This window comes from Panicum virgatum, chromosome 9K (genome assembly GCF_016808335.1).
Source record: "Panicum virgatum strain AP13 chromosome 9K, P.virgatum_v5, whole genome shotgun sequence".
Classification (NCBI taxonomy): domain Eukaryota; kingdom Viridiplantae; phylum Streptophyta; class Magnoliopsida; order Poales; family Poaceae; genus Panicum; species Panicum virgatum.
In genome coordinates, this window is record NC_053144.1 from 70,403,201 (window position 1) to 70,413,980 (window position 10,780).

At 43.8% G+C, this 10,780-nt stretch overlaps 1 protein-coding gene across 1 annotated transcript; it reads right to left on the reverse strand.

Annotated features, from left to right (window-relative positions):
* Positions 1–40: 40 nt before the first annotated feature.
* LOC120647587 lies at positions 41–9,719 on the reverse strand. The gene is made up of 12 exons (XM_039924420.1): positions 9,250–9,719; positions 9,071–9,150; positions 7,995–8,179; positions 6,414–7,482; positions 6,210–6,337; positions 5,760–5,819; positions 5,611–5,661; positions 5,443–5,513; positions 4,944–5,089; positions 1,165–4,623; positions 929–1,083; positions 41–849 (listed from the first exon to the last, which is right to left on the reverse strand). Exons 1-12 carry the CDS (start codon positions 9,585–9,587, stop codon positions 421–423), a joined length of 6,171 nt encoding a protein of 2,056 aa, XP_039780354.1. The 5' UTR covers positions 9,588–9,719; the 3' UTR covers positions 41–420.
* Positions 9,720–10,780: the final 1,061 nt, after the last annotated feature.

Genomic DNA, 10,780 nt, shown 5'->3' on the forward strand with positions numbered 1-10,780 from the left:
CGGTGCACAGCTACACTAGGAATCAGAGAATATCATCCAGTAACACCAGAAATATCAGAAGCTAAACCAATCAATCAGACATCACTGTTTCCAACACATCAGGCGTACCAGTGCGTGAAGAGATTGTGGTGGTACAATGGCTGTTCCATCGAACAGTGTCAAGATGATACAGACCATGCCCAAAAGCTGAATCTACTTGTTGGGCAGCACATTCGGTCATACCTCTATGCTAAACATATACTCCTTGCTACAGTTGAGTGGAGCAGATATGGTCATTTACGCTCCGTTGACTACATTGTAATTAGCCTATACAAAGGGGAAAGATATGACAAAGAATTTTAAAACCTATTTCTGCTGCAGAGATCAAGGATGCAGGTAGCTACAAGATGCACCCTTCCTCCCGCTCTCGTCAAATTTACATTAACCCCTAGGTTGCCCTTTCGAAGTTGATCTTGATGACCCACTGCTGCCAAATCTATCAGACCTACTCCTAGAGTGATTTGAACTAAGAAGCCAAGACTCACTGATTTGAGAGTACCTGCCACGATGATGACTCCGCTGGCCGCCCCGATTCGCAATACCAGAAGGTGGGTTCAAGCCCTTTCTGATGTTTCCAATGGCTTCTCCTGAACCAGAAACACTGGAATTTGTGGATTCCTGCTTATTTGTTGCTTCCCAAGTCCTTTTACTTGAGGGCTCTGCCTTTTCTTTGTTAGGCATGTTGGGATTCTGGCTAGTGCTCCATGTAGTACCCTCATTTAAGCTCTGATTGGCTGATGGCTGCCAACCTACAACTCTGGTACTCTCATCTACTGATGATATTGACATATCATGTGGCATTGACGGAACCTGAAGTAGGGAAAAACACAATGTCATATGAAAAGTCATATAGGAGGAAAATGCCATTCAGGTATTACAATACAATTACCTGCTCAGGCAGGACCCAATGTGTGGGAGCACCCAGGTTCACCTGGTTCACACTATCGTCCACTGGCACTGATCCTCTTTGAACAATTTCATCATTACCATGGGCCAGACCTACCTCGTTGATATCATAAGTTTCCTTCCCCTCAGTTCCAATACCTGGTGGAGAGAAAACAGATGATTCCACAATAAAATTAATGGAGAGTTCAGGACATGCTAAGCATTGGCATACAGACTAACCAGATGAAGGTTGGAGCATAGGTCTTGGAGAAAGCAATGACCACATATCGTTGATTGGATCATCTTGGACACCCCATAGTGCAGAATCAATAGCATCACCTTGGTAGTAACTAGGTTCACCCCAAGGAGATAATGGGATAGGGCTAGAGCATTGTGGTTCTTCCTCGGCAGAGGTGGCTAGGAAGTCCTCCAAATCAGTCGTTCCTTGCATGTACGAAGTCCCACACCTTTGTTCTTCCATTAAAGATTCCAAGACATCTGACACATCAATTGACTCAGCACCACAGGAAGGATCAATTAACATGTTCCCTCTTGTAAGAACAGTAGATTCACTTTCACAGTATAGTTCTTTCTGAATATTTTGTTCACATTTAAAATCTGATTTCATGGCATCTAACTCCCCAGTTGGTGGATCAGACTTGGGTGATACAAAAGCATCTGGTGAGTCCATATGATGCTTAATTAAATTTTCAGGTGCTGCTGATGTTAACACAGAGCTGACCACAACAGCCTCAATCTCAGGTCTAGGACCCCCAGTTGGTGGACCAGACTTGGGTGATACAAAAGCATCTGGTAAGTCCATATGTTGCTTAGTCAAATTTTCAGGTGTTGCTGATGTTAACACAGAGCTGATCACAACAGGTTCCTTAGTCTCAGGTCTAGGACCTGTACTAGGAAATTCACGTTCAATATCTAGGACAACAGGAGAAGATACAAGGAAAACCTTGGATTGAGGAGACTGAGTAACCGAACCATTTGTTGGATTTGCTTCAAGTGATCTTTTCTCGTTCAAGAGATCCTCCATCTTGCATATATCAGAAGCAGATGCCGAGGTAGAAGTTAAATTTTCAGGCACTATGAGAGGCTGCTTACTCTCAGATCTTGGAGTTGGTTTAGGATATTCACACTCCATTTCTTGGTTATCAGGACATAAAGTGTCAGTGTGGGGAGGCTGATTAAGTGAAACATTTGATGCATCCGACTCATGTGTTCTTTCCTTATTTGAAATCTCCTCCACCTTGCATGTACCGGAAGCAGGCACAGAAGTTGTCAGTAGATTTTCTGGCCCTACTGATGTTAACACTGAATTGTTCACAATAGGGTCTTTACTGTCAGATATTGGAGTTGGACGAGGAGATTCACACTCAATATCTTGTTTATCAGGAGAAGACACAGGGAAAATGTGAGGATGAGGAGGCTGATTAAGTGGACCATTTGATGCATCCGTTTCAAGTGTTTTTTGCTGATTCACAAACTCCTCCATTTTGCATGTATCAGAAGCAGATGCAGAAGTTGTCATTACAAGTTCAGTAGCTGTCGATGTTATCATTAAGTTATCCAGAAGAGGTTCCTTACTGTCAGATCTTGGAGGACATTCACGCCCAATATCTTGATTATCAGGAGATGCTGGGGAAATGTTAGAATGAGGAGGCTGATGAAGTGGACCGTTCGATGCATCTGTTTCATGTATTTTTTGCTGATTCACACACTCCTCCATTTTGCATGTATCAGAAACAGATGCAGAAGCTGTCATTACATTTTCAGTGGCCACTGATGTTATCACTAAGTCGTCCAGAAGAGGTTCCTTACTGTCAGATCTTGGAGGACATTCACGCCCGATATCATGATTGCCATGAGGAGATGCAGGGGAAATGTGAGAATGAGGAGGCTGATGAAGTCGAGCATTCAAATCATCCACGTCAAGTGTTTTTTTCTGATTCACGAACTCCATTTTGCATGTACCAGAAGCAGGTGCAGAAGTTTCTGGTAGATTTTCAGGAGCCGCTGATGTTAAAAGTGAGTTGTCCGCATCAGGAACCTTATTCTCAGACCTAGGGGATGAACTGGGACATTCACATTCCAGATCTTTGCTATTAGAAGATTCCGGGGAAACCTTAGATTGAGAATGGTTACATGAAGAATTTGATGCAACCGCCCCAGGTACTTTTTGTTGACTCACAATCTCCTTGCGTGTATCTGAATCAGTTGAATTAGTAGTAGTGACATTTTCAGGTGATGTATTCTCAGATCTTGGAGTAGGACTAGGAACCTCACGGTCAATATCTTGGTTATCAGGAGAGGATACATGGAAAATCTTCGATTGAGGAGACTGGTTAACTGAAGCATTTGATGTATCCGCTTCAAGTGTTCTTTGCTGATTCATGATCTCCTCCATCTTGCAAATATCGGAAGCAGATGCCAAAGGGGCTGAATCCGGACTGCAGATTGGAACTCTTTCTGAGTGACTCAGCATGCCGGATGGCGAACTGGAAGCTCTATCTTCAATAGGAGTTGCTGGAGCACAGCTCGTTGGCTTTGCAGAAGCAATAGAAGAATGAAGTTCATCAAGAAAGTTTGGATTGGTTGTTGAACTTAAGCAAGAGCCTTCATGTTGACTTGAAGCGGTCCTAGACTCAGATGGACTCCAAGCAAACACAGGACTGGAGACATCTTTCCCAATTCGTTGAGTAGGTAGATTTTTCGATAGATCCCGCCTTGAATTCAGATCTTTAACAGATCCACACTGTGAACTACCTTTGGAATCATGTTGACATTGCGACCACGAAACATGTTGATTCTGATGAGTTTCCACATTACCACGTCCACAACAACTCATGTGGGCCGTGGCTGGACTCCATAGTGCTCCGCTGCTGTGACGGTGGTTTGATTCACCAGAGTATCCTCCCTGTATTCCACCATGGTGCAAGTCTGTTTGCCCATATGAATTCCCAGGAGATGGAATAAAAACTGAATGCTTTGCCTGGCACTGTGCTTGGCTATTCGCAGTATGAACATCCTTGGGTGGAACCGAACTAGTTGACAGTGACAAGCTATCATCCGGAGAGTACACACTCTCTCTTTCTGGAGCATAATACTTATTAGACTGAACGGTTATTCCAGAAGAACCAGCCATACTATAACCAACAGGGGATAGAGCATTTGTCTGATCCACACTTGGGCTGTTCATTGTATGTCTAGTGCCATCCAATGTTGCCTTGCTACTTGTAAGCGATGCAGCCTGAGTGAAATCTTTCTGCTGTTTCGAAAGCACTTCAGTCAGCAGCAATGATCTCTCTTCACTCTCAAATGTAAGCCAAACTCTCAGATCACGTGGGAAGTAACTTGTCCACTTTGATAGTTGCAAAAGAGTGAATGGGCCTTGAACATTCCCAGCAGGATCCTTGTAGTGCCAGACTTTCTCTGGCTCCGTGTCACCTGACATTGTTACTCCAGACGATGAAAGTGATCCAGCTTCATACATAGCTCTGTTTGCTATGGTGCTGTTCTCAAACTTTATTCCTGCTCCAGATCCATGTATTGTAGCTTCCCAGGATAAGTTTTTTGGATGGCGGCCAGAATCAGAAACTTTTTGTGGATGGTTTTGCATAGTGTATGTATATATTGATTTTCTTCGTGGTATGGATGTGTCTGGTCCTGTCCGATTTATTGACCTTCCAACTGCACATAATAAATAAACAATGCTCAAACACTAAAGTTAATCAACACTTAAACTAAGGAAAGTTTTGTCATGTCAACATCAATGCAAATCTTTTGCCATGTCAAGTGAAATGTTACCGTAATAACAAGAAAAGGTTGCATTGCATCTTTGCATGAAAATTACAATATAAAAACTTATACTAAAGGTTTTACGGACACGTACTGCAACAGACCACAAGAAATTATGCTACAAGTGCCAGATTTATTGGACGCGAGACACCTAGTACATTCTAATATTTATTACTGAACATAAATCATAGACATTTCGGGAAGATATATACCAGCTTTCTTGTCATCCATTTCTTCAGCGGATTCATAATTAGGATCCATATGGGAGTCAACATGCACTTCCAGAACTTCATTTATCCTGCGAGTTCTTTCCTCAGAATTGTTGAGAAGCTGCAGCTTTTCTACACATTCTCTAAGTGTATGATACAGTCAAGGATCACAGATTCATCCAGCGGGGGGTACAAAGTTCAGTGCAATAATACTATAAGAAAAATAAATCTGTCTTTGATCATCATGAATATTCACAATTCCAGACCAAAAGATTACCGGTTATTAGAAGCATGGCCCTAGCATGAACAGACCTACAGCAAAGCTATGACAAGAAAAGGGAGCCGCGAATTGCATAATAAATTATAAACGAAGCCAAAATCAATCTTGGAAGAAGCAAATAATTAGATCCAAAAAAGATAATTCAGCCATAAAGAAGACGAGCACCACAAACATGTAAGTAATAAAGGCGATCACATCATAGTAAAATGGTCTAGAGGATATTCTTTTCTGCGCCCTGTTTCACTTGCACGGTCACGAAGATGCCCCAGCCTTTCCTTTTCATTTTCAAACCACTGTAAGAATAATAAATAGCAGTAAGTTAAATCTGAGATCTTATGAACAAAACAAGATCATTGTATCTACAATTTCATGCAGCTGAGTAGTTCTTACATCATTCACTCTTACAGATTGCAAGATTTTGGCTTTCTCTTGAATATACCCCTGTGTTAATAATACAAAACAAACACAAATCAAACTTACACATGCCTGAGGGGCCAGAAATAAATTAGATCACGAGTGTCAAGCCTCATGTAGCGTACCACTTTTAGTCTGCTAATTAGACCACACTTCATGCTCTGCCTTAAACGTTTGCACTCCTCCTACACAAGTACAAGTAGATATCAAAAGGAGGTGAAAACGAAACCCGATGTAGTTCAACTATGATGCGCACTAGTAATCCGTTGAACAATAACTAGGTCAGAAGTAAATCAAAGAGATAATTTCAGAACATAACTTCTAAGAAAGAACTTGGTGCATGTGAAGCCTTTAATCAAATACTGGGGGAGGAAAACACCCATATGCCCGAAAATCTAGGCATTTGATTATGCTCACCTTACCTTATCATTCTATAACTACCTACTCATAAACGAATGAACATGTGCAATTATAGACCAAGTATTCAATTATACAAACTATACATGAAGGACTTTTAAGAAATGCTAGCAGCACAAACTAAACAAGAAATAGGACACCAAGCAAAAGTATCTAACCTCTGTAAAAGCCTGGTTAGATATTGTATCCATGGTGATAATCTCCTTTTTATCTAAATTTAATATCTCAAGGGCAAAATTTGTCATCTTCTTCCCAATGCTGTACTTTTCTGGAACCTTGTGCGTTCCTGCAAAAAATAAAAAATAGAAAATAGTCAGCTCATGGTTAGAAGAAAACTTTAATAATGCAAGTAAATATCTTACCAACAACTTTTACTAGGCGATATATATCTTGTTTCTGGCCAACACCAGAAATTTTTATCCTCACAAAAGCACCATAAATTTTGTCTGAGAATGTGGCATCATCAATTAAATCCTCCATCAGGCTGCGCCTCACGTAAATCAAATTTATATTATGCATATCAATAGCTGCATAAGCCTCAAGATTAACTTGTGGTTCTCTGTCCATCTTTCTATGCATCCTTCTCCTCTTATCAGGAGACAATTTTACTGCCATGTCACTGTGTCCATTGTTATCTACTTGAGCCAAATTTGGATTGATGGTTACTTGGCTATTATCACTTACTTTTGGAGTCTCATTCATAAGAAAATGCATTTCCAAAAGCTTTAACATCTCAAAGTGAGCAACACGTGATTTCCTGAACAAGCGGTAAAGTCTTGTGTCACAAACAATTTGGCTTTTCCTCTTAGGGTCACGAAGGTTATTCTTCTTAATATATTCCAGCAGAAGGGTCTGAACATCAAATTGAGAAATAAAAGATCGATCGCCGCCTCTCATGTGTCCTACAAACTCCAGCAGCTCTGGTGACGCCCATTTTGTGTCTACTGGCAAGGGCACCCATTCGTTTTGTATTTCCATGTCTACTGGCAAGGGCACCCGTTCGTTTTGTACTTCCGTGTCTACTGGCAAAGGCATCTGTTCATTTGGTACTTTTGTGTCTACAGGCAAGGGTGCCCGTTCATTTAGCACTTCAGTGGGTAGGCCCCCAGCATCTTTAACTGGAAGCTCAACCTTTTTTGCAGCAATGCTACAATCTGAATCTACCTTGCAACGTTTTCGAACCTTTTTCCTTGCAGAATTACCTCGCCTTCTTTTTCTTGAGGAGCAGTCAGAACCAGCATCATCGTCATTATTAACATCGTATAAGTCATCAGATGACTCATCTTTTTCTTTCCTAGCAGAAGTGGTAGGAACATTCCATCTGTTCTTGGCATTAGTAAGTTCTTCCAATGTTAATGAAAGCTTCCCTTTCAGATCTAGCCAATATAGCTTAAACAGGTACTCCCAACTGAGTATGTCATCAAAATCAACCTGTAAGACACAACACATAGCAAAGAAAGGTCACTTGAGTGTAGACAGTGCGCCAAATAATAGGCGAACTATTTAGTTTCGTTACACATGGACCGTACGAGATTGTGATGCTAAGCAGCACATAAAGGCATGTATAGATTATAGAATAAGTGTGAAAGATTTAATCTCTCAAAGAAAAACGGTGAGCAGATGATTGAGTTTGCTAAAAAAATTGCATGCAATAACATAACACCAAGCTGAAATGAAACATACTTACTCCGTTCCAAATTACTTGTCACAACATGTGAATTCCCACAATAACAGATAAATACACTATCAATATATTTTATGGTGGAACTAATGAAACTAATCTGATGTTGTAAATATTGGTACATTTTTCTATAAACTCGGTCAAAGTTAGAAAAGTTTATCTTAGGACAAAGCTAAAGCGACAAGTGATTTGGAACGGAGGGAGTATTTCTGATTTTTTGTCAAATGAATGGAGTATTTTTTTAGATTAATTAGAGGTTTACCTTTGTGGCGCTTTCATCTTTGGATTCTATCAAAAGTATAGTCCCAAAACAAGTGTCGCAGAAGCCCTTGGTCCCCCTGACACTGAAGAATTTACTTTGCTTGATGCAAACTTTGCAGAGGGAATATGTACAAGTGTAGCACATATAGTGCACTGACTTTTCACAGCTGCTGCATATGTGCCAACCTAATATAAAAAATGTCAAGAAACACAGAACAGTTGAGTGGGTTTACTTCAAGTGCCAAGCTATTGAATTCAAGCTTAAAAATTTCATGAAAGTATGTCTCCTATTACCAGCTAAGCCAAACTAACTGAGAATCATTGCAGAACTTTGCATCAGTCATCATCACAACCTCTTACACAACAACAGGATACAATTGAGATGCAAAAACAAACCAATTTCTAGATTTATTTAGATAACAAAAGAGGGGAAAGAACTAAACCACCACAAAGCCAAGTATTGGACATAACCATGCAAAATGCCTACACAGACACATCTCAAAAACTTGTCCAAATAAAACAGGAACTACTTGGAAAGAATAGAAGAAAATGGGCCAACATCTGAGCATTCATTCATACTGACTAAACTAAAGCCTAGTACAACAATCTCTCCCTGAAGAATATACATGAATACAATGAAGCGTGAGAAGGGTGTGATGATCGGGATTTTTTGTTGCCCATAGGATGACACGCAGCAGTTCTCCACCGTACATGACGCATTCGACTTTCATTTCAGACCTCTATCTTTAGTTAGGGAATGTTCTGAATGGGAACTCCAATTGAAGTGATGGAATGCAAACTCATGATGCAAGCCGATTGCGAGAAGGAGAGAGTATTATTGTTCCTCCAATATAGGAGTCTTAACTTTGTTAGCATTCAATGAGGAGGTAGCAGCTCTATATAAACATCATTAATCAAACAGCAGCCCATGATATTCGCCATCCAATATTAACTTTAGACATTTGCTTCCCGTTGGCAAATAAGTATATATATAAGCTAGTAATACAATATCGGCATAGGAGAAGGGGCTTGTTTAAGCAAGGAGGAGAAGAGGCGAGTGCGATGGATGAAGCTCACCGCAGTTCCACTTGCTCCGGGACTGGAAGAAGGCCTCGTCGCGCTTGATGCACGCGGGATGGTAGACCTTAGGGCATCCCCTAGAGCAGGAGGCAAGCAGAAGCAGTCGGGTGAGTGTGGGAGAAAAAGGCAGAGCGCAATTCGCAACCCTGGACGCGTCCCGCGGGCACGGCACCCACCTCCGATCGCAGACGACGAGATTGCCCCCATCGAAGCAGATGAAGCAGACGACCTCCTCCTCGTCCTCCTTCCTCCTGGCGGGCTTGGGCGCCGCGGCGACCAACGCCGCGGCAGGGCCTTCCTTCTTCTTGGGCGGCCTCCCCCTCCTCTTGGGCCCGAGCGGTGCGGGGGCCTCCTGCCGCGGCGGCGCGTCCGGCGGCGGCACCCCCATGATGGAGCCCAGGAACTGCGAATCGTCCATCCCCGGCGCCTGCGGGGGCGGCGGGAGTCGGAGCTCGGGCGGCCAGTCGGTCTCCGGTGGGGTGAGCTGCTGGGCCCCGGCGGGCGCGGCGTCCATGGATCGGGCCCCGGGGGTTAGGGCTGGCGGCGGGGCGGCGGTCGGCGGGGAGCGCGTCGCCGTCGTCGCGGCGGTCTAATCCGGGGGGGTCGCGTGCCCCGACCGCGTGCGTGCCTGTGGGCGCAACGCAGGAAGCAGCTGCTGCTGCTTGCTGCCTGTCCGCCTGGGAAGGGGGAAGGGAATGGGAGGGAGGGACGGGGGAGCAATTTGCAGGGTGGGGAAGGGGGCTTTCGGCATAAAAGCGAGCAGGTGAAGGGTGGGCCCGTCCGCTTTTGTTTCGGGGGGTTGGCTGGCCGGACCGGTGGGGGCGCGCACGCGGACACACGGTCAGCCTCTCTCTTGTGTTTTGCGGTTCAGCCCCTGCTGTCTCGGGGATTTGAGTTAGGCGCGGCGCGGCGCGGCGCGGCGCGGCGCGTGCGGGTTGGCAGTAAAGACTGCAGCTGCAGCTGTCCGTCTGGGCATGGCTGGCTCTCTTTGTTTTCCGCCGCGTGGTTCGCGAGCTTGTTGCGCCTGCGGCTTTGACTGCCTCCTCCCTACTCCTCCGTTGGAACTGCAAGCTGCAAGCTGCAAGGGCACCAGACAGTAGCAAAAGTCATCGATCGGCATCCGCGGAACGGCACCTTGTGGAGCACAGCACCCCGTTGTATAGTAACAGGTCGGCAGTTATTTTTGAGAGGTACCGGTCACAGATAATAAGTTGGACGTATGGGCGCTCGCGTGCAAGTATACAACGGTAGAGATGGCGACGCCTAATCTGTGGTACGTTTTTTTAGGAACTTTCATTCCATTAAACCAGAGATGTGATTATATCACTGGATCCTCGACACCCACCGAAAAATGGTATCATGAGAACACACTTACATCCAAGCGCCGCCACAGCGTGCGCAACTCTATTACATTCTTACGCTAAAAAAAACTCTATTACATTCTCATAATCCACCTGACGTCCTTCCCTCATGTTAAATTAAAAAGAAAACAAGATAAAACAAAAACCAACAGAAATTGGGCCTTGCTAACATTGGACCAAGGCCCAGAGAGAAAGAAAGCCCAGGGGCCGTTAACGAACGCCGCCCAATTGTCCACCAGCAGCATACACACCAAATCTCAAGAATCCCCTCCCACGAACTTCCACCACCAACGCTACCCTCCCATTGGATATCCAAACCCCTGACATTTCCTACTGATACGAATCA

What these genes read in the sequence shown, in the direction of transcription:
- LOC120647587 (XM_039924420.1), bottom strand. Translation starts at nt 9,587, where the DNA reads ATGGACGCCGCGCCCGCCGGGGCCCAGCAGCTCACCCCACCGGAGACC. An exon ending in TAATTAGCAGACTAAAAGTG is followed by an intron (nt 5,662 to 5,759) that starts GTACGCTACATG and finishes TTATTAACACAG; the next exon opens with GGGTATATTCAAGAGAAAGC. An exon ending in TATGCTCCAACCTTCATCTG is followed by an intron (nt 1,084 to 1,164) that starts GTTAGTCTGTAT and finishes TCTCTCCACCAG; the next exon opens with GTATTGGAACTGAGGGGAAG.